The sequence below is a fragment of the Pararge aegeria genome, chromosome 3, assembly GCF_905163445.1.
Source record: "Pararge aegeria chromosome 3, ilParAegt1.1, whole genome shotgun sequence".
In the NCBI taxonomy this organism is placed as follows: Eukaryota; Metazoa; Arthropoda; class Insecta; order Lepidoptera; family Nymphalidae; genus Pararge; species Pararge aegeria.
This window is the reverse complement of record NC_053182.1, coordinates 6,137,115-6,165,104: the sequence shown is the minus strand read 5'-3', so window position 1 is coordinate 6,165,104 and position 27,990 is coordinate 6,137,115. Positions and strand designations below refer to the sequence as shown.

At 34.2% G+C, this 27,990-nt stretch overlaps 2 protein-coding genes across 4 annotated transcripts in view; one reads left to right on the top strand and one right to left on the bottom strand.

Annotated features, from left to right (window-relative positions):
* The window catches only part of LOC120635796 (mitoguardin), a 65,936-nt gene that overhangs the window by 13,712 nt on the left and 24,234 nt on the right, over positions 1–27,990 (top strand). The gene's annotated exons all lie outside the window — the stretch shown is intronic.
* Positions 3–27,990, bottom strand: part of LOC120635812 (protein unzipped) — a 39,138-nt gene continuing 11,150 nt past the window's right edge. For 2 of the 3 annotated variants that reach the window (XM_039906977.1, XM_039906984.1), the window contains exons 2-4: positions 21,285–21,348; positions 3,728–3,938; positions 3–3,501 (exon numbers count right to left, since the gene is read on the bottom strand). In XM_039906977.1, coding sequence (XP_039762911.1) covers positions 2,354–3,501; positions 3,728–3,938 — 1,359 coding nt within the window. In that variant the 5' untranslated portion in view covers positions 21,285–21,348 and the 3' untranslated portion in view covers positions 3–2,353. The remainder of the gene's footprint in view (positions 3,502–3,727; positions 3,939–21,284; positions 21,349–27,990) is intronic. The other variant, XM_039906992.1, reaches the window with a different exon arrangement.

Here is a 27,990-nt window from a genome sequence, read left to right as displayed (position 1 = left end):
TCTTTTTTTAAAGTTACGCTTTAATGATTAAAAACAAAACTTACATTGAACATCACAATTATGCTTCGCAAACAATCTTGATTTCGAGATTCATGAATTAATTCTATTTTTAAATAGAGCCACTCTCTTCTAAATGCATAAAGCATAATATACTACGATGATGAATATATATATATAATATATACTCGTATGTATATATTAATTTAAGAAATCACGGAATAGAATAAAGGAAAACATGTACTAACTAAAATATAGATAGAATTCTGATTCTGTTATGATTTATGTAAGACTAAATGTTTTATTTTGGAATTAAACATGTGCAATCATGTGGCTCCTGTTGATGGATTTTGAAAGGGTCCATGAAAGATTACAATTATAAATATTTGTTCAAGCTGTGGTGTTATAAATTTACACATTTAATAACTCTTTATTTAGAATAATACACTTCGAGGATATTATACTTTTATATTCTAAATCTTAAGTGATAAGATACTACTTAGGTGGGATATTGATCTTTACAAATATGTTAATAATGAGATTCTGCTTAAATCACATAACAATGATTTGATGTATAATAATAATATTATTTAATGAATGGACACGTGACATTATGGAATTAATGACAATACAATTATGGAGTTACCACATAATATTAACCTATGTATAGAGGCGTTACACAAATAGTATTACTAACATTGACAGTTAAAAGCTAGGCGCTCAATAAAGACTTCTCCAAACATTGTATTCATAAATACACTATCCCCCTTTCACATAAAGGTTGTAAAGCATTCGCATACTTACGCAATGTTTTCTCGTCTTTCGAACGTTAAATAATTGGTATGTCATCAGAGGGAGAAATTATTGAATAACTAATCACCAGCTATACAACGTTTATTACTAAAGCCCTATGAGATTAAAGCTCTCAAAGCCTGGTAAGAGTGTCGAAGAAAAATCACCAAAGTGCGCCTAGCATCGTGTGTCCATACAAAAATATTCATTCTGTTCACATTCACAAAACACAGCGAAGCATTTTATAACACTTATATTATAAACTATTTCCTTGCTAATTGGTGTATTTACTGATATACTTACGTAACAGAAAGCTAAAGATATATATAATCGATTATTTCGATCGATTGGTGAACTTCAAGAGAAAATTTAACTTTGTATTAACAAAGTTAATAGTTATATTTCAATCTTTTTCATTTTTGGAGCTTAAGTGCGATTGTAACTGTCATAAATAACCTAAAACAAATAAATTAATATATCAACTAACGCAAAAAGCTTTAATTATAGTAATATCTTTAATTCTGGATTTAAAACTTTGTCACTTACAACTAAAAATAACAATTATAAGTAAGTAATTACACAAAACTAAGAAAAATAGGTACTGAAAATATACGTGCTACAAATACGACATAGTAAAAAATACGAATTTGGTATCCTAAATTAATATCCATTCTAAGGCCCAGCACAGTATATAATTCAAAGTAATGTTTAAAAATGGTGAGCGTAGCTCAATCAAGCTATTGTTTAAATTTTGGCAACTATGGCCAAAAGCGACATGGCAACATTAATAAAATATTAAAATTTTGGTAATTAATCATATAAAAAGTAAAGTTTGATGTTATTTTACATAGTTAATTTTATGAAGTACTGGATCACAAAATTAAAGGATGTAAGTATTTATTAGAGAATTGTTGAAAATCTCATAGTTTTTTGTATATTTGATCCATCGATATATTTTTTTCGGATGATCGTTTTAATGATTTATAGAATATTCTATATATAATTTTATGAATGAGGATATCGAAAGTTGGCTCCAAAATTTTGGATACTTTAATAGAGGTATAGAACACTATTTTAATAATTTACCGTCGTAGTATGTACAAGCAAGCTTAATAACAGATTAAACGATAACACAAGATTTGAAATTGTGAAGTTCTAATTTTTTCGCGATTAAAAGCACAGTAATGTTTTATAAGTGGTAAAAGTGCTCTTATCTACTTATATTCCAGAAAATAAATATAACCAAATCGTCTTTCTTAAGGAAAAGATCTTTTGTTGTCGCTCGGCGACTTTAATTTTCTTAACTATTTACAAAATCTATATACAATTGGATGTTTTGGGGTCCATCATTTATACATTTGGAATGAAAATATTTAACAGGAATGTCTTGTAAAAACAAAATCTTTTCTATATTTACAAAATACGCCGAGAAAGTTTATCTTAGTCTCGGATAATAAACAATTGCGGTAAGCAAAGTCGCCATAATACCTTTAATAACGTCAAGCAACTATGAAGTCAATGATATATTCTTTTTTATTTACAAGGTAAGCTATAATGGATAAATTTATAGAAGAAGGGCAATTATCGGCACAAACAATGTGAAGCAAATAATCCTGGTATTGGCACCATTTTCCGGCTTGCTACCAAGACCTCCGACTACAGAACGATTTATGTCTTCTTTCATGGGAGGGGCTTTTACCATACCCTCACTGTTGTCTACCAATATATCATTGCTATCCATTATCATACCAACGTCCTCCTTTTCCAAAGATGACGGTGCTTGAGTGGGCGCTGGAGTCGTTGTTGTAGTTGTAGTAGTGGTTGTAGTAGTGGTGGTAGTAGTTGGCACAACCGTATTGTTGACAGTGTAATAGATTTCGCCATATATAGCTTCAACTTCTACTGTATTTTCGATCCTCTCCCCTCGCATTTGTCTTGATCGCGAGTTATTGTCTTTATAGTACGTTATTAATTTTGCGGTGTATTGCACGTCTCTGTCAGTGTTGTTGCCTCTCAAGGTGACATTGCATGCGGTTCCCGGTTCCAGATATTTTTCTAGCTTATAAAGTTCTTTTCTTTCCTCACTGAATGGATTGGCCCATTCTATTTGGGGAAATACTGTTCCATCGCTCATTTCAATAGTAGTATTCAGACCAATAGCGATGCCATGACCGTGACTCCAAGATAAAGTGTAATTGTACTTATATTCTATTTCGGTTGTTACAGTGGCGGCAACATCGTCATCGTTCCTTAAAATGCGTTCTTCATATATTTGAGGATCCATTTGTCTTTCGTGCTGAGTTGCTAAATCTAATTCAACATTTTCCAGTTTGTACTTAACAGGCTCAATTTCTAATAAAATCTCTCCGCTGTTTTCTTCTAACTCAGTGTTTTGTTCATCGAATGTAATTAAATGACCAACTGTGCTTTCATAGATGATTCTTCCAATATTATGTGAAAAGCCCATATCTGCTTTTATTCGGCCTATGAAAACGGAATCAACGGACGATTCGACAACAACGCCACCGCTTGGTTTTGAGTTAAATTTATACCAGGAACTCCATATTATAAGAGAAGCGTTTTCAATATTTTCCAGTACTTCGAATATATCATAGCTTTTACTTCCCGATACAGCACAGGATGTGTAGTCAGGTCTTAGTTGACCCAAAAGCATATCACCTTCATGCCGAGTTCTGCACAAGTAAATGGGACCTAAAAATTAAATATGATCAGTCATTATTTTTTTTACTTTCTTATAAATTACATATTATTTTATAAATATCGCGTTAACCTATGCAACTCTCATGTTTCTGACACTTGGTCGTTGCCTGAAAAATACTACTATATACTACGACCATTAATAAGGCCGACATAAATAAATTTATAAGTTGCTTATGTTTATTTTCTTTGGTTTCTAATAGAGAGTTTTATTTTATACCTTGTTGTGATTCTGCCCCGACGACATAGTTTTCCATGGCTTCTTTCCTCAAGTTCGCCCATTTGAGTGTACTGGAGGTGACGATCTGTTTAAGTCTTGCGTTAAAGAGTCCCACACCAGCATCGGCTATAGCTCCCACTGCTAATGTGGCTGTTAGTAACACTACCCACCATCCACTGGAACAATGTTTTGTTTTCTTCATCATTGTCATCTGTAACAAAAAAAATATATAAAAGAATCTGTAGTTTTTGCCGAAGTGTCCATTGCAGTGATTTACATAAGCTGAACTGAAGTACTGCAGTGATCAGTTTAGCATGATACCTACTGGCTCTTAGCCAAAGTAAATACTCAAGAACTTTTCTTTCCGTAAATATCCATATCGAATATAATTGAAAATACATTTAGCTCCATTAAACAATATACATTGTGTATCAAGAAAATTCAGAAGAAAATAGCAAAGATTTTTAAGATGCTTCGGAGGAACCTTGAAGAGTTAATATTGAATAATGGGCCATAACTCTGTTTGATTTCCAAGTGGCATTAGAACGGAATGCTAAACTGCATGGCGGTAAGGCTTTGCCGGTAGGTTGGTGATTCCCCACTGCCAAAGGGCATTAGACCTGTAAATATTCAATCAGGGATCCATCTTGCACTTTTTATACCACAACGCAAATCTGCCGGCATGGTGGTTTTCAACTCCTTAATATGATAGGTACTCGTTTAAAGAATTTTTTCATTATAATCGGTAATGTATACCATTTTTTTAAATTGCTTCATACTGTGAATGTAGGGCAAAATAAAGTAAACAAGCTGCGGTACGATCGCTGTAAAACTCAATTTTCTTGACAAAGTTAGCGAGGCCATTTCACCTTTAAGTGGGGTGTGGCTTTCTATACCAAATAAGATTTAGCACCATATTGGAACGTAAACTCAAATTCGATTATCCTATGCTAAAAGTTTTTAGGACAACGCTGTTCCGGAATCGACAGGGAGGGCAGTTTATATAATACATATATACAATCTGCTGTGGTTACTGTGCTGAATATTTTCTGGAACCTATAGTGCAGGACAGGGCAGGCTTTCTAATGTCTGGAATTCGATTCTGACTTCTATTTGGTTTGCCATCTATAATATTGAGTAACTTATAATCAGAATTAAAGAGATTTTCTAGGCAAATGATAAAAAAGATGTAACAGGAACACAATTTTGTATACGTTATCACTAACTAATTACATTAATTAATTATTAAATAAATCACGCTGTCACATTGTACAGCGTAATCCTTGATTCCCTTTGAATGGAATCTTTGATTTCTCTATTACTTTAATTTTTTTTAGGGATAATATTAGTTTCGTAAAAGTTTCTAAAAATCACGAGCGCGTTACGCGTTCACGACTATAATTACAAATGGTTCTATGCTCATTTACAGTTTGCCTGGGTTTTTATTTTCAGTTAGCATACATTAAGTCGGATTTTGTAAGCAATAATATATTTCTTTAAGAATAGCTTTAATACGAGTAGTATATCGCGTCGCGTAGCGTTGGTTACTTTGTTGGTTGCGTTTTGCTGTTTAATGCTTTCGGATTTTATTCTATTTTTCGGATATTATCATATAACTGACTTCGAATTTTTCACAGTTCATACCTATGATGTCAATCAATAGTTACAGTTGAAACATAGATGTAAACAAATTCGCAACGCCTGCTATAATGAATGTGATATTCTTAAACCGTCGAAATATACTTCAAAAGGCTCTACTTTATTTGTTGTTTTATGTTGCTTCAGTGCAGGTAATAACTGGGGTGGACAACGAGGCGCCAAGCGAATCGATTTAATGCATCCACTTTCATTCCTCCATGTACTACGGTTTCGTGAGAACATTGAATAACTGTTATCAAATGCTTAACATTTAGAAAAGAAATTGGATAAGAAAATTTGGTCATTACCTTAAGCAACGCAATGGAGTCCGTTTATCCGTTGCAAATAAACAGTTACATTATAAGGATTGATTCTTCAACCCTAATATTAAAATAATTTTATTACTAAATCAGAAAGTATAATGTTAGTTTTTATTAACTAAAAATTTAATTCTGAGAATAATAATTATTAATGCTAAAGTATATTTATATAGTATAGTTATAAGTTATAAGTACCTCCTTACTTATAAGTATGTAAAAACCATGACCGGATCCACTACTGCAAAGTAAGTGAGCAAGGTTCGCTTTTAAATATTTAACATCCAGGTTGATTAAATTAGTTTTACCAGCAGGCTAAGTCGCGGGCATAGCTAGTACCTCCTTAAAACTATATTTATATTATTTCTTGCATACTGTTGAAGGTTATAAAAACTTGATCTTTTAAAAAGGACCCGTTATATTTCTTGAAGTTGGAAATAAACTTACTGTGTTACTTAGGTAATTTAAAAAGATATTCCGAGAGCTGATTTTATATGCTCTTTGTAAAACATATTTAGACAATTTTTACTAAGTTTTCTTATAATGTAAACTATATTTTCATAATTTTATAGTGTTGTGTGTTTAAAAATGTAAAAAAAACTAGCAAAATGAAAAGAGATTTTCTATTTGGAAGTGTGTTTTCATTATTTTCTTAACAATTTAATAGAAAATTTACAGTAAAAAGCATCGAATAGAATTTTTAAATTATAAGAAGGATAAGATTAAAGTATAACTCTGATAGCAAACAGTTTTGACATCGCTCAAATACTTTAACTTTGTTACAATTTACTGTACAGGCACTGGTTTGTAATTTATTGAAAGACTGTTTGAAAAGCTCATTTATTTTTTGTAGTAACAAAAAGGTCTACACCCAAATTCCGCTCCTTATCTACCCTAAGCCATCTAGCGTAAATCAAGAGGGTAAGACTGAGATTCGCATAGATCCTCGAGTTAATAGAACGTTCGACCAATTTATACTTATTTTTTCGGATGGAAAATTTTACAGAACCTTTGTTGATTGTTTAACATTCAATATCAAATAAAAAAACCGGTTTCAATTATTACGTTCGACTATAAGTGAATCTATTTTCGACATTAAACGATCTTGGTCTCGGCAATGCTATTTATTCAATACTCTATACATTATGCTTTGTATTTTTCATTGCTTGAAGCTTATGATAATCCTAATTGACACAAGTAGAGCAGTGTCTAATATGTGTGTAGGTGTGTTGGTATTTTAATAAGCTCTATTATTTATATTAATATTTTATAGCTTTCTGTTATTGTTACCATCCGCATTGCCCTTGTTGTTATCAATTTAAGAGCTTATTGCACACGGCGAATTTTCAAACGCAGACAACGCACGACACCAACGCTCGTTTACATCTCCGTGGAGATTTAAGCAGCAGGTTGTTGCATTGCTATTGACACAAAAATGCGTACAACACAAACATAGAAATAATTGTACGCATTACAACGTATATGTATTATGTACAAAATATGCGTGACCACAGCGTGTCTGTTATAGCGTATGGACGTTAGCGTTATTGTATCAAATGCGGGCCTGAATTTGTAAAACACTGCAATGACTCAGCTTCGACTGAATTACGGTGTCATATCAGAAGGTGTTTACACCGTCGTCTGCGCTTTAAATGCACCGTCTGAACTTACGAATTCTTACGCTTTCTTCCGGTGTTATTCGGTTATATATAAAATGAGAATAGACCTATCTATTGAACATCTGTATTGACTATAGGTATGAAAACTTGAAAGTTCTGCCCCATAAATCATGATAAGTAATAATTCATCAATGTAGGCAATGGATTTAATTCTATTTAATAGTTCAATTGGGGTTTGACACGGCCCGGTTACTCCGACACAAATCCTAAAGCCCCATTCGCTGTTTGATCAAGATATGAATTATTGCTTTTGAGATAGCCAATAGACAGCACTGACGCCATAAAATACTGCCCGTAGAAGAACACGTTAACTATTCGTAGATATGACGTAATGTGTAACGAACATTTGTGAATATTTAATGTAAACGGATAAAATAATAAAAATAATTATAGATAAAACGGGTATGTAGGGAAATTTTCTAGTCGTAATTATTTTGTACTAGACAACTCATAAGGTTTTATTCCTTCGAATTTAGTTCCCAAGCAAATCCTGAAGTAAAAATTTGGCATTATCCATCCACCCCCTGTCGTAGTACGTATCGATAAAAAACGATAAAGCCCACCAACCTATGCTGTGGCCATAGATCATAACTCTGAATCTCTCTAATAAAAGGAAGGAGGCTGATCCTTTCAATTCTGATAGGGATAGTACTTTGTACTTTGTATCTCGTTGAAAATAACGGAACATCCTGCATGTTCCGTTATTTTTAAATAAATAATTAAATGTACCTACTCATTATGTAATATGTTAGTGATGTAAGCCTACCCATGGCCGTGGACTGTGCGAAGGATACAAGGGCAATTTAATTTTGATTATATTAAAACGACTCGTTACGGAATGCGTGGCAAAAAAAAAGTCATAAGCCGTGCCTTTTTAGGTCATGAACGTTAAAAATAAAATGACTTTAGTATTTCAAAGCCAAAGGTTATCTTGGCATTGAAAGATTATTAGATGTGTACGAGGCATTCACGTAGGTGGACCAGTTGTATGATAAGTAGGAAATTAATTACATTTGCTGGAGTTACTTTATTAACTGTCTTGATAGACCTTTATTGTTAGTTCCCTGGTCACCTTTATTAGTTTAATGGTTTGTTGAGTTAACACGTTTCCCCGTTTAGTGTAATAGTAAACAATATTAATTAACCGTAACAGATAACTATACTAGACATCATGTCAACCGGCTCAATACAGGGCACATGTCTCCTCCTACAGTGAAAAGGGTGAAAAAGATTGTTAAATTGTGAAATGATTTTGGGGAAAAAAATACTGGACTGGATTCTTGGACGGCTTCTTCTCATTAGAATCTGCCTTTTGAAACTGTGGTAGAGTTACTAGGCAGGCTTAGTTGACGTTTTTAAAATGTTTCCAATAGGCATTCTCGAAATAAATGATTTTAATTTCAATTGAAAGCCATAATAAACTCAAGGACAATTCCGCCCTATAAACAGTTTCCAGAAACTGAATGAATTCTCCCGTGCACATTCCACTGAAAATTCCAACACATTGTTCTCCCGTCTTGTACTAGACACTCGACGTGACAAGGGGAAACACCACTTTCAATAAAACAAGGAAATCTCTTGTTTGAGTCCTCCCAACTTGTTACGAACAATTGCTTGATCTACAATGCTACGAGTATCTAGATATGCATATTAACTACGTTAGACAGTTATACGTACCAGTGGGTATTGGATTACAGATTCCTTAACTTTGGTGCTGGACTATGGTCAATCTTGGAACTTACATTACTTGGTATTTTTAATTGACTAGTGGTAGCAGTGATAGCCGAGATTGATCCCCGTCCCTTGCTCTAACCGGGAAGGACAAAATAACGAGGAACCCTGCATCCCCGAGGGTTCTACATAATGTTCTTAAAGGCCTGTGAAGTCTACCAATCCGCACTTAGGTAGAGTGGTGGACTATGAACTACACCCTTCTTATTCTGAAAGGACTCACTAGTGGAACGGTATTGGGTTGTTTAAGACCAGAATATTTTTAAAAATACTTTAAAAGTTTACAAAACGTAGACTTTAGGGGGGTAGGCACCTGGTAAAAGAAAGTAACATTTCAGCGACGTAGGTATAACCTAAAATGTAAGGTATTCATTAATTTGCGGATTGCGAGTTGCGTCGTACACATACTATTCATATTCCTATATGTCGGGGTCATTAAAGACTGAGTTAAGAACGCGAGGAGCGCAAATAATCAAATAAATAAATAGATGCCAACTTAGGTTATGGAATGAGTAAAATGGTAAATAAAATCTTTACTCGTATCTTAAACCGTAATTAAATTCTTCGGAAGTAGTTGAGAAGTAGGTATCTTTTGGCCCTGTGCTATATCAATTAAAAACAAATATTTTGTATTGTTAATAATACAAAAGTTTACTGAATCAGCATATATACGTACAACGTCATTTTAAATGATATTTTAATTGATTGGTATAACCAAAACATTGTATTCAATTACAAGTTAGCGCTTGAATGCGATCTCGCCAGATGACGTGATAATGCAGTTTAAAAGGAATCTAAATATTTTCATAATAGTATCACTTATGTAGTACACGGATAGATATTTCCACATTATATCTATAATTGCACTTTAAGTTAATACTAAAAAAACATCGTATTAGCATGATGGTAAACATTGTGTAACAAAATTATTAGCAACCAAGTATTACACACTGTTAAATGAATATTACTGCTTTTAAGTCGGCGTAAGGTCGTTTTAATGGTACCTATTCAAATGTAATTACATAATATTATAATAACCTACATAGGTACACAACACAATAAAAATTATTATGCTTTTCAATGTCAATGCCAATTGCAAGCGATCATGCGTTGCGTATTATGATGATTCTTACGTACCTACCCACTCGTTGTTGCATTTTAACATTAATTATGTTAATTTTATAAATGTTACACAGCGCTATAAATAAGGCTCACTTTTGGAATACCAAACATATTGTTTACTAGCTGTTCCCCGCGTTCTTTGTCCGCGTTTAATACGGTTATTTAACATTCAAGAACCGTTCGTTTTTCTGGGATAAAAAGCGTAAGTTACTCACAGTCCTTTCAACTAACTTTATGCCACAAATCAAGACGATTGGTTGCTTAATTAGAGCGCGAAGGAAGGATTAACAAACAAACTGTTTTACGCATATATAATATGTACGCATATATAAGTAAGGATTCTGAAAAGCCATTCATCTTTAACAACACTTAATATAAAGTGTTTTTACGCCTATTTTACTGCAACTTTAACAAATAGTTCCAATTTTTTATGTGTGTAATCTTAAATAAACAAAAGTTAAAATAATTTAAAGTCATTTTAAGACTAGGTACTAAATTTTAATAGAAGTACAAATCCATCGACTACTATACAATAAACGTACCCTTTCATATCTTACTACAACATTGCTTTCAATTGTTTTCTTAATAGACTTGTAGTGTTTCGAAACAAAGCTGTTATTATGAAACCCCTTATCGTCTATAAAAGCCGAGAGAGAAATAATGACAGATTCGTATGAGGCTAAATATATCATCAGTTACTCGAGCTGACACTTTGGAACTCCGGCCACGAAGTCGACTGTTATATGAGACCCGATTTATCATAAACACAGTGCAGATACTAAGATAGTTACAAATGTTTCGACATTAATAACGGTGCATGCGCTCCATGAACTGCATGAATTGCCCTTTTTAAGCGCGAGGTCGTTTTAGTTTTACATTTCAACCCTTCGTAGGTACGCAAACAACACCGTTGTTGACATCCAAAGTACCTACTTCATAAAGTGCTCTATGAAATATAATTGGTTCCGCTAAGAACGACATATTATACAGTAGTTTTTAATGAAATAGGCGTAAAACAAAACACTCGTTTTTCTTTTGTACCTAAAAAATAGTGCCGTGTCTGACTGCCTGACGGGACAAATAAAGAATATACAACGAGAGAACGAAACAAAATTATGATAATGTTTTTCTTATTGCATATTAAGGAATACAATATCAGAATTGTACTGAGAAAGGATATAGATTTTGAAAAAATTTTCCCTTAAGGATTCGATAAACTTCCTGTTTTCTTTCCAATTAAAAATGGTGATGTTGGTATATTTTGTTTTACAAACAAAAAACTAAAAACGTTTTCTTTTGTTTTCTGGATACTCTTTCTATTTGTATCAGAAAATTTAGCCGGAAGCGCAGCGTTGGTCGACCTCCAACGAGGTGGGCAGACGACATTAAGCGCGTCGCAGGTAGCCGCTGGATCCAAGCGGCGCAAAACTGTGGAATTTGGAACTCCCTACAAAAGACCTATGTCCAGCAGTGCACGTCTATCGGTTAATATGATGATGATGATGATGACTAGGCTACTTTCAAGCTATACTCTCAAGCTAAACAGAAATACTACGCGTATTAATTTTCGGGAAATCAGCTTCTCAGGAAATAACTGAATTTCAAAATCTGCGAACAATGTATGTTATCATTATACACTTCTCTCATCAGTTTCGTCCTCATTAAAAAGGTATTATCGAAATTTTTATTAATGCATAATTGTGATGTGAATTGATATTATAACTGCGTTCGTTAACTGCAAACTAAAGCTACGAGGGTCCCAAATGCGCCACAGTCTAAGGAAAAGCTCTCAACAAGCTGGGTAAATAGAACCCATTTATCCCCACGCATACGAATACGCATATTAAAACCAACCCTTCCCCATCTCTTACTTGTACTATAATCGCATTATTTATGTAGAAGCAATCAATAATGTTCCGGATTAATGTCGCCTGTTTAATACGAGCTCCATGACGAGCTTCGATACGCCATATCGCTTACATAAACCCATATTTTTTAATAATTAGTCACAATTACTGATATAACTATATGTCTATGTCTTCAAATTTTCTTCCATAGAAGCCTAATATCATTAATTTAATATTGGAGTCACCACAAATTGAATATACCCTTTTAGGCTTAGTCTACGGCGGCGCAGCGAATGAATACCTAGAAAGTTAATTATCTTTGTTCCGTTTGCAAGGAAAACTGACTTTTACTCCTATATTCCATTACTGCGTTGAGCATAGAAACTGAAAGTGACCAAAGCATTAAATTAATTTAATTTTACGCTTGTGTATGAATAATTGAAAACAATTGTTGCCAATGTACGTTTTAAGAAACGTATCCTGCGACTCGTGCGACTCGTACTATAATAATAATAAAGCTGTTAATCATTCGTCTTTATCAAAACATCCGACTTCTCGTCAGTTGTAAGAATATTAAATATTGTTATTAGCAACTATAACAAACTCTACTAAGCTCTTTTTATATAAGTTTTATATTCGGTAGCAACTCTGAAAACAATAATTATTTTTAAGTCATGAACTAATAAAATTGTTTCACTTTATAAACCTAGCGATATTGTAAGCAAATGTCTCCGGGCTATCGGCAGTAGTAGAGCACTATCTGGATATACTTTATGATAATACCGTGTCATGCCTTTGAGCAGATACAAGGTTAACATTTGACAATTGACAACAGTTTATTAATTGTTTGAAATAACTTGTTAATCATGTCCCTTACCACTTCGATATTTCTAAGCATTTAGCTGATATGCGTGTTTGGTAGTGTCGAATCGTGACGTCTATCTATATATTCGAGATAGATGTCTATCGTTGTTGGATCTTTTCGATCTTTCGATGTATAGTCTGCCAATTATGGCGCTAATGGTTTCGTTATCGGATGCCTTCTCATCTCTAATGAAATGGCTTTTGATTTCACGCTGACACACTTTACCAGACAATTGCTTTATTAGCACATCGAGGCGAGATCGATGTGGCCCAATTTGTTTTCTTATCGAGTTTGCTTTCTAAGTGAGTTTCATTAGTTCCTTTACTAGATAATTGTCGTTGAAACGATTATTAGAACATTGTACAATTAAAAATATATAATCATAAGTTTTTCATGATATCCGTTTACCCAGTTACTGATAAAATAATTAAAACATAAAAAGCCAATTGTCGAGTATCCACGGGTCTTCCATTGATTCAGGTACAATTTGTTCGATTAGCACTACAATTTGGTTAGAGCTGTAATGTGAATCTCTCTTAAGTGAAATGAATGTAACACAGTAGCCAGTCCATTGATCTGTTATACCACTTATAAAGAATGTAAACGGTACTTTAATTTGTAACATTACAGTTGAGCTATCTGATGTTTTTTTGCGCACTTATAGTACGGTTAAGTTTGTATAGTAACTATAAAGCTTTTTGTTGCTACGCATAATGAAAAATAAAGTGAATGTAAGTCATTAAGAAGTAACGCTTCTAGAGAATGCAAACGGTAATCTCACTGGTGATCATACGCTGTTTGCTCCGGTCACTTTTTGCGGCAGTGTAAATTGCTCTACGGGCGCCGCTGGCTAACTGTCAATAAATCATTCCCTATATTGTTCTCTTTATTATTGTTTGCGTCTGCCGTTGAACGTACGGATACATTTACTGCAATACTGTTGCAGTTCTAATGATGGATTTTATGGTATATGTTGTTGAAACGTGCGTTACAAATGGAGTTAGCGGGAATTTCAAATTTAATCTGCAAAGTAATAACGTCTTGCGTTATAAGCTTTTCTATTAACGTTATTAATGCTTTCCTATTCACTTTCCGAATTAACGGTGACAATGGATTTCATTTAGTTTTCGGATAGAATATTTTTATCGGCGCAAAATAATAAAAAGACGCGACGCGTTTTTATTACTAATTTACATCATGATACCTATGAGACACACACAATTTGAAATTCAAAATATGAAAATAGTAATAGTTACAATTACAAACAATGTTAATTAAGATTCCCAACAAAAATTACCCTCTACTGATTTTCATACTTCTTAGTATTTAAATAATGCTAGTTTTGATATAATATCTCTTACGACAGTCGTACTGTTACATGACCGGCTTGCTAGAGGGCACGGGTCTCCTCTCACAATGTGAAAAAGTTAATACTATACCGCATTCAAATTGTTTTATTTAGTATCTAAGAGTTATCTGTCGCAAGGTTCGACACAACTGTCGAACCGATGGTGTGTTACGTTATCAATGTCGATAAATATGTAATTGAATAACAATAGCAACCCTAACATAGTTTTGCGGTTATTGTGAGTCAATTATAAAATAACAAACTATAAAAGCATTTAAAATTACATTCCGAGGTCATAAAGTGTAGGTGCACTCCGGTTATCATTACCCTTAGTATATGATTTTCACGCTCGCAATTGTAAAGTCGTTTACGAGTACCGAAACACCGCGACATCAAAGAAAAATGGAACTTGTCGTCCTTGTTTTAAAGTTCAAATTCATCCATACTTTTATAGCCAGCGCTCACGGCGGAACGTTGTTAAAATTATACACAACTTGCTGCTCTAAACTAAGTGACATTAGGTAAATTTTACTTTGACGTTATAATGTTTCGATACTCGGAAACATTACTAGGACTAGGACTATGCGAGTTTGCAAATCTTACACTAATGGTACAGGCGCCGGGGCTTCGGGCATAGTGACGCGGTAGAAGTCGCGGCCCGATGCGCGCGCGCTGACTCGTGAACCAGCTGATAGTGTGGGAATCACACCATGCAAGAGGAGTCACATCGTGTCCTATAGAATACGTGTGCTTTATGCTCTACTTGCAACATTTCGCAACGCACATTTCACCATACTCATTTATAATAGCCTACCGTAACGTTTTGTTGTTGCTTACGACTATAAAAACCGTATTTGACAAACCTGCCTAAATTGAATAAAATCGTTGTTGTTGATATAACGAATTATACTAACTTAAATACGAACATAACTTTGCGGATGTTGATAACCTGTAATTCATAAAATTAGGTTTTGAAGAAGAATTAGGAATTGAAGTTTTCTTTATAACTGTCCTATCAGGCTGGTCACTGCCTAGGGATTTTTTATCGTTTGCTTCATGCTATCTAGATTTTACTATCCCATTTTACCCTGTTACAATCTATTCAGACATTATCAAGGTAAGTGTTTCGTCGGGGGCGGATAAAATAATTAACTGCATATTGTAAGTGAAGGAAAGGGAAGTAAGTAGTAAGGGGAATCAGGACGTTTAGTGAATCGGAGCATATCTATTGGATGAAGGCAATTTACTATTAAATGCCACCCGGGCGAACTAACCAATGTACAAACTGACAAAAGTAACTGTAAAACCAAAGCCTTGAACAGAGAACAAAACAAACAGAGACAAGCATGGCACGACTATGACGGATTTAACCGATAGGACGGCTACGATTAACCGTGATACTGATATATCTGAATTTCATTAATTAGAAGGAATTCTATACGTATGTAACGTATCGATTTATCCTAATTGGGCCTATAGACGAGTTGAGGACATCAAACAGATAATAATTGGACTTAATAAAGATAAAATACAACGTAAACAATTGCGTACTATTTTAAATACAATTTGCGTTGTTTACACAACTAATTGCCCTATATATAGATAAGTGTAAATACACAAGTGTCCACCACTGAGTCATTCGTGACAGTCATATCATCTGAAGCTCTCAACAATAAAGTATGCGGGTAGGCGCTGTCGATGTCGTACAGTGTCAACCTGCACTCTAGACACACTCGAACGCATCAAATGATTGATCAATAAAATTCAATTCAGCTAATACATTGATGAAATATCAAAGTTTAATTCAATCGGAGTACGGTACATTGTTTTATTCGCCAATTGAAATAAACCTAGTTTATTGAATTCCAGTCCATTATTTCAAAAATAACATACATTTAAGTCATTTTTTGAGACGTTATTCAAGTATCAATGTCAAGCAACAACACCATTCAGTATACTGTACATACCATGTGCAATATGAAAAAAAATATACATCGTCACTAATATGTGAAATATAAAATTGTTATTTAGTTGAAGCTAATTAGAAAGAATTATAAAGAAAAGAATTATATAGATTAAGAATTGCTATTAACGCTAATTGGAGCGGTCCTCCTTACAGAGCTAGTGCCCAGGAGTTGGACTTTAATCATCTTATGATGAAGAGACACTATCGCACGTTTTAATCACCTGTTGATAGTGCATAAACTAATAACGGTTCACTGAAAAGATGCGTGCCAGCGGTCATCAAGTGCCCTGAATAGCGATGTCAGCATACAATCCATTAGGTTAATTGAGGCGCCAGCTCCAAATTGCAACCCACAAAGCACAACATACTCACTTCGCTGGCCAAGTATATATTATGTTCGTACTGTCTTCTAAGTTAATTTCAATTTTAGTTATAATTGACGGACCGTTAAGATGACCCACTTGATGGTAAATGGAAAAGCAACGCCTATAAACAAAGCATCATTTTGAAGGGCATGCAACGAGCACGTCCTACAAAGTCCCGCCCTTTATCCATCATACAGAAAATTGGGTGTTAAGCCTCATGGGCTTGTAATCGCACCGGCAACCACGCTCCTGAGGCTGGAACCATGGCATGCTGTTTGGTGGCAGAACTAAGCATGGCAGTTGTACTTCCCTGGACGAGTTCACAAAGACAACTTCACAAAAAATCTCTTCTACTACTAGTTCTTACTGGACATAGAATTCGTATTACTGCATTTTCTGCAGTCATATATTATATCATTTAACTCAGTGACGAAAAAGAAAGAACCGGATTGTGGTTCTTTCTTTTCCGTTTTGTTAGTTCTGCTCGCGTAAGTATTTTTGCCTGTTTGCCCAAATTGGTTAAGGGTGCACGAAACTTTCTTTATTTATGGTACGTCATTGTCATTCCGTGCCTTACACTTATATGGATTTGTTAACCTTTATTCGATAAACACAAAATATCGTAAATAAATGTTTATTGGATTCGGGGACTTAAATTTTACATCCAATGGCCAAAAGTATTTCTGTAACAGTTTTACAACAGGTCACGTCTGGTCAAACACCGTGCTGCATTATGCATTATCACTTGCGTTGTGCCGTCAACAAACATCATCGGTCACGATGCGTGACGGTGTCGAGAGATTTGCAGATAAAATTGCATACATGGACGCATACGTTATGGGCCTATTATTACGGCGCTTCCGCTTGGAAAATGTGACAACTAAAAGTTTGGAAATCGATATGGACTATTGTAACCCGACTGCAGGAGGTTTGTTTTAAAGTGTATGTTGGCAGCTCCGTCACGAAATTCATAGCAGTGTTAGAAAACCACCGTATAATCAACACCATTACGTTGGCCACCGGCTTCGTTTATATAGATCCTCAATATAAGATCTGTGTTATTATATTAAATCAGGGTTTTAAACTTTTTATAGGTACCTTCTTTTATGTAGGCCACTAAAAAAAGCCACTATTAAAATCTGTGATAATAAAAAAGTGTATCGGAGAATTTTGTTGTTACAGAAATTTTGCATTTCTATAACAACAAAATTCTCCGATACACTTTTTTATTATCACATATTTTAATACCTTAACGATGTTAAGTAACATTGTCAAAGTATTAATATTGACTAAATATTGACTAGTCATTTATCTTTTAAAAAGCTTATTTCTATTTTAGTTTTACTTTTACCATGATCACAACAGTTTGAATTCGTTTTAAAGGATAAAGAATTTTATAAATAATTTTTCTAATGTTTTTCTCCTAGCGCAAAGCTTGAGCAGTATGATAGAAAGTGATGGAATGAACAAATTAATAATTGCAACCAAACGGATGATTTTAATGCGTTGCAAACGGAGGGTGTGACGAAAAAGGAAAAGTGATGAGAGTTAATTGAAACACGAGTAAATTACTTTAAAGACACATATAAATATGTAATAAAGGCACATATGTAAATTATTATGCATTCGGTGTAAATTACAAGTAATTTCTTAATGATGATGTCATGTGTGTGGACGAACCCAATTCGATAAAGATAAATGGCAATAGTGCTTTCAAAGGCAACCTATAAATCAGGCGGCTGGATTAATTACTAGATAAATCTTCCTCTATTACACACGCTTTAATTTTCAAGCCACATATCGTTACTTATACTTTGTAAATTAAAAGGTAAATAATTCATTGTAAGCTAAGCAAATTCAAATGGGATAATATTATCTTAAATTTAAGCATTAAAATTAGATGAATGTCCCAAACTAAAATAGAGTCTTCGGTATATACGTAGTTAATATTGTAATTATGATTTGTGGAGTCACCATTTCCTAGGACGTTCGCATATTTCTGTATAACTTAAGAAACATGCTAACATAATGCATTTTTTAAGATCTTTGCGTGCAAACATAAAGATTTTTTTTTCAAATTTATCTGTTTGACGTGGAATTTAGCATATTCTGCTTACTTTAAATTATTCTATACAACTATTGTTTATACTTCCTTGAAGAAACGCCTGCTTCTATCTTATTAAGTTGTATAAATAAATGGATTACCAGTTCAAAGCTTATATTATTTTTAAATTCAACTTACAATACTATTTTGGTCGAGCAACTAGTACTGGAATCGCTTCTTGTTCACATCAAGTTCTTCTTGTACGTCATACGTTTTATAATTCAAATACGCTTATAGGTTCTCACAACTTTTCTTGCTCTAACTTTTATAAATAAGTTTCAGAGAGTAATTGCATGGATTGTTGACCTATGAAAATTGATCTATCAGAACGTTTTCTCCGAGAAATAATGTTCCTCCAGTTTCCCCAAAAGATAAGTACTCACGCCCAATGTTGAGTAAGAGCTCCACTGGAAAAATTGATTTTGAAAATACCTAACCCACAACTTCATCATTGATATATATTTTATGACCTCTCCCGAAGCCAAATTCTCTATACGCTTGTATGAATTACTAAATTGACTATGATATAGGAATAACTTTAAATATCTGAGAAAATAGAATACCATTGTGATAATACTTGCAACCTCAAAAACAGAAGGTAAACTAGTGGTAAACCTTTCCATATCTCGGCGCAATTCGATTTTGATGTATTTTTATTTATTTTAAATGTTTTATTGGTTTATTTGGTAAGATTTAATGAGAACATGATGTAGATAATAGTAATACGCGAAAACGGATGTGCGTTTTCTTTTTTTATTATATTATTCTAGGGCGTAGAGTTGTTTATTATAGATACGTTCTATTTATTCATGGAACTACATATTGCAATGACTTAATTTTAAAGTTTATCGTAATATTATATTTTTAAATAAAAATAATTGGCATATCCAAAGTAGTGCCATTTTTTTCAGAATTTACGTACATACGTACAATGCTAAACACTCCCCAACTAAAAGTGCGGTGTTTAGAATGAAAAAATTATTAAAGTCCTTTTGTACAGTCCATCAATTTTAGACAACAGTCTTTTATAGCCTGTAAAACGCTAACTGCTGACTTCAAGTGAAATGAAATGTGTAAACTTTAGCTCTTAGCTTAAAGATTAAATTGGACCGGAGGTCACCTTCCTTGTTTTTCACATTCACATCTTATTAGACGCATCAAAAAAGGAGAAGAAGGATTACATAATAAAAATGCACGTAAGGCGGATGCCGGAGTGGAGGATGACAATCTGCGGCTCCCCACGGTTTGCGACAACAAGCTGCAAGGTCGTAGTCTGATTGTCGATAATAGTGCCACTTATGATATGTCACACTGACACACTGACGACACTAGCCCAGTTATACAACTCTATTATTTTTATCGCCTAAATATTTCTATCATTATCACCTTGAAAAGCAGACGCGCGTGGACAGATAATATGAACGTTCCCATGTCATCAACTTCATATTTTTGTAACGAGTAATTTGTATCTTACATATTGCATTTATAATATACTAGCTTTTACTAGCGACGTTATCCGCATTTCGGTTTTGCCAAGTCCCGTGGAAACCGTTAGTTTTCCGGGATCAAAGTAGCCTAAGAATATACCGATACGTTTTCCAGTATGTAAGATAACTCTTTGCTAAGTTTGCATGTTTTGCAGTGAAGCCGTGTATAGGTAAAAAATTCTATGTTATTTGGTAACGCGGGAACAATTCTCGTTTGCTATTCCGGGATAAAATGTATCCTATGCCCATCTCCAGGCTGCAATCTATGAAGGTATGTGCGTAATTTCACCCAGATTGGTGCTGTGGTTATGAACATAACAAACACAGCTTCGCATTTATAATATAAAGTATGGATTAATTTCGCATTAGAACTTTATGTGACTCATAATTATATTACTTAAGAATATTTATGAATATTTATTTGTTTATATATGGGGGTTACAAGAAATTATGTTATCTCGCCAAACAATTTTTTTTTCTGACGATAAAAGTAATGTTATTCCAAGACTTCTAGACATGTGTCTTCATCCTTTAAGATTGAGTATCAAATAACCTCACATCGTAATTCCGAACATACGGACAACTTAACTCACTTTCATATTTATCGTGACATCATTGTTCTTGTCTTATCTTCGTTCCTTATAATTTCAATAAAGTTCTTCTTTTATTAAAAAAAAGTGCAGACATAACAATGCTCATATTATGACGTAAGAATTCATGTATCAAATGCACTTATCATACTGAGAGTTGTTTATATCATCCTGGATCTCGACAGGATAACAGTGGGCACATGCTGTTGGGTACTGAAACAAACTATTTTTAGATTGGTGACGACACGACATCAGCAAAGCATACCATTGAATTTACAATTTTGTCGTTTTTTGCGTTCGACGCGCTTCGATGAGCCGTTTCCTGTTCAATAGTATTGATATATTTTCTTTAAAATGTTATTTTAGGATTGTAAAGATCTTTACAATAACTATTGTATTTTTAACTTAAAGTTATAATTTCGATCTGCGAACTATTTATGACGAGTAACATCTAAAAATCTGTCACTGGAGAGAATAAAAAAAAAGGAAAATGATTACCTTTATCTGGTCCGCTATAAAAATGCCAGTTTTGTTGTATGAGTATAGTTTTATGTGTCCAAATCTGTAACAATGAAAATAACAATAGTTATGAGACTGAAAACGACAATTTTTGTCGCTATTTTCAACGGTCTGACAATAGGTGTAAAATTGCACTGAGCAATTTTTTTTGCGAACCAAATACGATGAGAAACAAAAGTAAAGTGTGGTACTTAGTAAAATTGCGATAAAACAATAACATTAACAGTTTAAGTAGAGACTGCTGCAAGGCAGCTGTCTTGCACTTTGCTTCATAGTTCACGCAATTAGGACTCATATTAGTCATAAGTGCGTTCAGGTCTATTTTAGTCGGTGGTGGTTTATTAAGGTTAATCTTCTTTTTTCAATTTCAATTAAGCCATTTGCTTTCATCTGCCTTTTCCAGTTTGTAAACTGGAGTGCCCCCTTGTCTATTCTATAATGGCTATGTTAGTGGTTAACCAAATGTAATGAAATGGAAACTGACTACGGTTTCTTCGGTTACCGCACAATTAGTTAAGTAGTACAACATTGAAGCGGTCTCTGGATAAACGTTCCAAGCTACCTACCGCTACTTATCTAGGTACTTTAGTGCTTTTATAAAACTGAAAATGGCGCTTAAGCATAACTTATTTTATGAACAACCGTGTCTTTGTTAATACTTATGCATTTACTGGAATGCGTCACATTGCACTAGCAAATGTGATAATGCAGTCGTTATGCAGCGGTAGGTTGGCCTTCGCCACGGCAACGGACCCATTGTGACTGGTTACAATGAACACTTAGAAACCAGATATCAGTCTTTGTACACAACTTCTTGAGTTCAGTGATTGGAATACACTACGAGGTCCTAATTAACTGAGAACTTGTTACGAAATAAACTTCGACTGCAACCACAACACAGTTCCAAATAAACAGAAGGATTAATCTTTTGAGTACTGCCTATTCATTTCGTAAAATATCTGGGAGTTGAGTTGTGGGAATTTCTATGAATAGTCCGTAAGTCTGAGAGCAGATAGGTACGTGTTACACTAAAGTAATAAAAGTTTTAATTTATACGTACATTTTCCCATAAAACAAATATATATATAGATTTTGCGGTTTCTTCGTATTACTGCACTGAATAGTTGCTTAGTTAACCACGAAAGTGCACATGTTTGTAGGGATTTCCAATAGGGGAATCCGATCACAACACCCCTCATTGACAGGGGTCAAATAACCAAAGAATCGCCATGTATTTTAGGTCTTATTTATACAAAACAAATATTTGCTTGAATATCCTCTGTCTGTGGCATATTATTCTCCGATCCGACCGTCTACATTACCGTATGTCAGTTAGACAAGATAAGGTTGCCCCGACTACCAAATCCCAAATTGGCAGCTATAATCTCATATCCCTTTGTTCAATTGATAGAGTTATTATAACGGGTCACTGATTTGGAAGGCTTGTGAGATATTAAATGGGGGGTTTTTAAATTTAGAGCGGGTTTAGGTGAGTTTGCTTTATCGTTTTATAACAACGTTCACCCCCACGTGTGACAAGGACTAGAGGAAATAATTACCAATTCGTTCATTTGTTTTGCAAATAATCTAAAATGTTAGTTTACTTAATAATCTACATGTTGTATTCTCGGCGCTGACTGATTAAAAAAAATCTCAAATAAGTAAATTGTATGTACTTGAATAGAGTGATGTGGCGTGCGAGAAAACTCAAGGGATGTAGTAGGTAAACGACGTAGTTCTTACGTTGCTATGGCAACTCCCTGCACGTGGTTCGCTATATTGTTCCGTAGCTACGAGTACGAGCCAAACGGCAGTATTTGCTGTTAATTTGCTGCCTATACTCAGAAGTCCACCCAGTGAACAAATATTTTTATCGTTCCCTGCCTCTACCATTATTAAAATTCGCTTTAAAGTTATAGATAGGTCTTAAATACAATATTGTTTATTATGCGACTACTACTGCGATGTTAGAGAACATAATACCAAAAATGTCAAAATTAAAATTTCAGCTTTCGGCTTATGTCCAAGCTGACCTTTTTATGTGTATAACAGAAATAAAAAATCCCATCTCCCCTATTTTTTTGTAACAATTACAAGATTTCGTCACTATTTCAAAGTCCCGTAATAGGGGTGTGATTGTGCCACTCCCCCACTTTTAATTGCATTTTATTTATTCAGACTCATGGTTCCCTCTGATTTCACCTAACCAGTCCAGAGGGTCGTTTTAGATGCTCATTATTACATCCTCGCGTCACCGCTTAATATCATTAGAATGACTATATCTTGGGCTACACTGGAATTTATGCTCTCGTGGGTAGTACTCGAATAATAGCAATTTAATAGGTGCAGGTCGGAAGAGTTGGCATATTTATTAAGTACTTTAGAAAAGGTCGTTTAGATTATTCTACTGTCAGGTATACACATTACAAGATATTTATAAAATAAGTATTAATATAACATTGACTATGCAACAAAATGTTTTAGACTGTTTACCATTGCATGTACCGTTTCAATTTAGGTATAACTTTTAGTCGCAACCTATGCTTCTGTGTCTTTGAATCTTTACTTACGTTTGAATGGTGATCTATTTGTTGTATAGACCGCTTATACCCGCTAACGGCTGGGTCAACTATAAGCTCATTAGGAAGAATTTATATACCTAGTTGTAGTATTAGGTGCAAATACTTTTCATGTATGTTCAGTAAGCATGTAACATAAATCACAAGCGAGTACGCAATTGAAAATCATAGTGAAACATATTTCTCGACGTAGTGAAAATATTATGGTAATTTAGATCCTTTTCCCCTCTCTTAGAAATTTATGTCAAGAGCAAAGTTTAACTTTTGCTGATGTCATACCTTTTGAGTAATAAAAACACCCCTCCTTGCCCTGCAATCGATACCAGGGTACATTACGTATTTATTACCAGTAGGGTCTTGGGAACGTTGCGAAATGGAAATGCGTCGTCTTAAAACTTCCGGGTTCGACGGCCATGTTTGATTTTATCTGAAGCCTCTAATTTAGGTTTAAGCCGTAATCTTACTATTGTAGTCCTGATTTTATCTATCACGCTCCAACCTTCTCGGCAAATAGCTGTTCCACCGGTGATGCACTACATTTTACATGAGATAATCTTTGCATTAAACTAGCAGGATTCCTAGATACGAATGCCTGCACATATCTTCGTTGCTAACCAGCACAATTTTAAACGAACGTAATTTAATAACATCAGTTCAATATAAAAGCAATAATTTTGGAAAGCCGTCGCAGACCCTTACGCATTATGCAGACCCCTTTCAAAGTCGGCGGCAATTACTGTCGCCTAACTTTACCCAAACAAACTGCTCTAATAAACACCGCAATATCTCACTAATTAACTTCCTAAGTTGTTGGAGTTGCCGTCAACCATCAAAGAGCTAATACTGCTCTGAACACATTGAATAAAGTAATAATGTTGAAGGTTTAAACGCTGTGCCTCAAAGTAGGCCTGGAATACAAGATAAGGGGAAATGTCGAATCCCAAAGCGGTTGCGCTTTTAACTTGTTTTATTTTCTCTACGTACCTTTTTACTATTTACTTTTTAGAATCAAAACACAACCACAAACACAAAGCACAACCTTCAAGATATCGCTTGAACCAATTTGATGTCTAGCTCTTATTAAAAATTATACCAAAATAAGAGATCAGAAAGAGCTTTGAATAGTCTAAGTTCCTCTCCCTGCAATAAGAGTTGAAATTTCACAAACGATTTATTTTAAGCTCATGACGCATCCCTACGCAGGAAAGGGTACAAAACCAGTCATCCAGCTACTACGATCTCTTAACAATTTTAATGACGTCACTCTTACGTGAGTCAACTGCGCCTGGCATGAATGAATCAATAAGGAGATTTACCAGTCTCTTAATTAAAACTAGGATAAGCAACTTACGTACTTATTGGAATACGAGTTGAATACCTATTTATTTCGTACAAAAAGCGTTATTTCAAAGAATTCATATCTTATGTAGTTTCTACCCATTTTGGGTCTGGTTGCAAAAATGCGGTACAAGCAATTGTACCATAACGGCTTAAAACGTGAGGGCGGGTCAATGAACGCAGTTCATTGTGACTCATCGGTCACCATCGCATCTTCAATTCTCAATACATTCGCAAACCTTAACTGAAAGTGCAAATCAGTGTGCAGATGACAGATAGATGAACGGCACTTGGGACTCGGTAACAAATATATACGTATTAGTTCTTATGTTTCATATTTCTTTTTTATTTGCAAACTAACTGCTGCCCGCGTTCTTCGTCCGTGTTTATTACAGTTTAATACAAATACCGTATGTTACTCTCCGTCCTTTCAACTAACTTTATGCCGAAAATAAAGTTGATTAGTTGCTATGTAAGAGCGTGAAGGAAGGACAAACAAACAAACACAGTTTCGCATTTATTATATTAGTACAGATAAAATCCCTTGGTACGAGTATTTCTCATTTGAAAAAATCCAATAATACCTAACAGTTCAACGGTTATTAGCGCATAACTTCGACAAAGGAACAACGCCGCGTATTTATTATACGTTTTTGAATACCATAATAATGGCATTATTGGAAAGTTTTGCATTCACCTCAGTGGCAGATATTAAACGATATGTACCACAATTTGTAAAAGCGTTTGGATACTCTATGGATGTAATGCTGGCATTAAAAGTAATTGGTTGGATAGATCGAGGTTATGAACACCAAAATCGCGGAATTATAGATATTGACCAATCATCCTTCTGTACTAATAAATAGAATCAAAACAATCGAAATATAATTTACTGTGGTTGAATATAAATTTATTGTGGTTTATTCCCGGGATGACAAATTTGTTTGGGATGTACTGCAAAAACTTTTTAATACTATCATAAAATTACATTTCTGAAAAAAATAATTCTTCTACTGCTACATACTGATACACACCTGCAATTACCGTTCATAAATTATTACCGATTAACACTCATGTTTTTAATTATCTAAACGATGAATTCCTTGCAATTATACTACTAGTATTTTAATCAAGGTAAGACTATTGCGAGGATTGTCGCTTATTACACGAAATAGCTATGTGGCGATTTATGTTCGCGTTAACCTCGACATTTCTAGAAACTTTAATAATAATTCTGAGGTCGCATGCGTTCAGAAATACATTTTGACTTTTTAGAAAAATGTAAAAATTTACTGCCGTCGCGTAACCTGCAGTTGAGATAATAATGTTCGTAATAAGAAATGGTTGACCGGTGGAGCATGCGCTAACGGGAGTCACACTCGAAGTGCATTCGTTATATGATACTCCGAAATAATATCTTTGTAATAACATATGTCTCTCTGAGATATCCTTACATTTGCGTATATTTTATATTGGTCCATTATTTCAATATTTTCGTGTTTTAGTCGAACTGTCAAGTGTTTAAAATGTAAAAATAATAAAATCAGTGTATATAATGTGTCGATACATTTTAATAAACCCTTATAAATTACTGTTGTATTATTGCGGCAATATCAATAAAGATGCTGAGTTTATTGAAGTAGACGTGGGGTCACACACGGCTCCTTGAACTAAGAAGAGCTGTTTACGATTAATGATATCCACAAATAGTTAAATCATTTCCCTTTGCACTTGAACAAACACTTAGCTTATAATTTTTTTTACGGCTTATCCGAACTGGAAATAACAACGGGAGATAAGTGAAATTATTTGAACATAAATTTTTATGTTTGGAATTTCTATACTAATTTAAATCAACAATCATCATCGGAAAATATTAGGCAGAGATAGATTATGACGGGGATCTTATTAATAAACAACATAAGTCTGCAACTTTGAAGACCGCATACGGAACGTGACTAAGGTGGATAAGAGTTTTTGCTTGAGAAAGTCTTCCAGACTTTTGTTATTACAGTAAACTTTTTGATTCTGCTCCTAAGGCTGTGGCGGTACACAATGTTTGTGCTCGTCTGGTGGAAGTAAAGTGCACTTTGCACAAGTCGGTGCGCGCGTAAGACTCTTGCGGTAGCGGCGTGCAAGTCGAGAGCTTGTTAAACTCAACACGTCTCGTGAAGATGACGCTACACTCTCGCTATAACTATTTTTCTATATGATATTTACGTATCATAACAGCCGCCACATTTTGTATGTAGAGTAATCGTTAAGACTTGTTTATGAAAGCTTACATAAGCTACGTGTTAGGTATCAGCTTAGCTTACAAAGCGAATAAGATTCATAATATGAACGGTCTTATTCAATCAGCATGTTTCCAATTTGCTTCAATCACCACTTTTTTCCAAGTAATCGATATGTAATGTAAAACAATTTGAAATTTAAGAAGGCTCCTGTTGTGATTGATGTATCACCAATTAATGTCAAGTTGTAAAAGAACGAGAGTTAATAGTAGATACTATGATGTCTTTATCATTCATAACAACTGATAGAACAGTACAAACGATGTTTCCGAATCGTGGTTAGCATATAATAAGCTGTTAGTTAGTCCGCAATTTTGTAAACTTGGCACGTTTATACCATACTACTTATGCCTTTTAAAATTGCACTTTTGTAACAATTGTTATTACAGAATCATGTTCAGACTTCGATAATCGATGAACTTTTATCTTTTATGAGTTTATAATTTTTCACTTTATCCATTAAAGAATAGACCT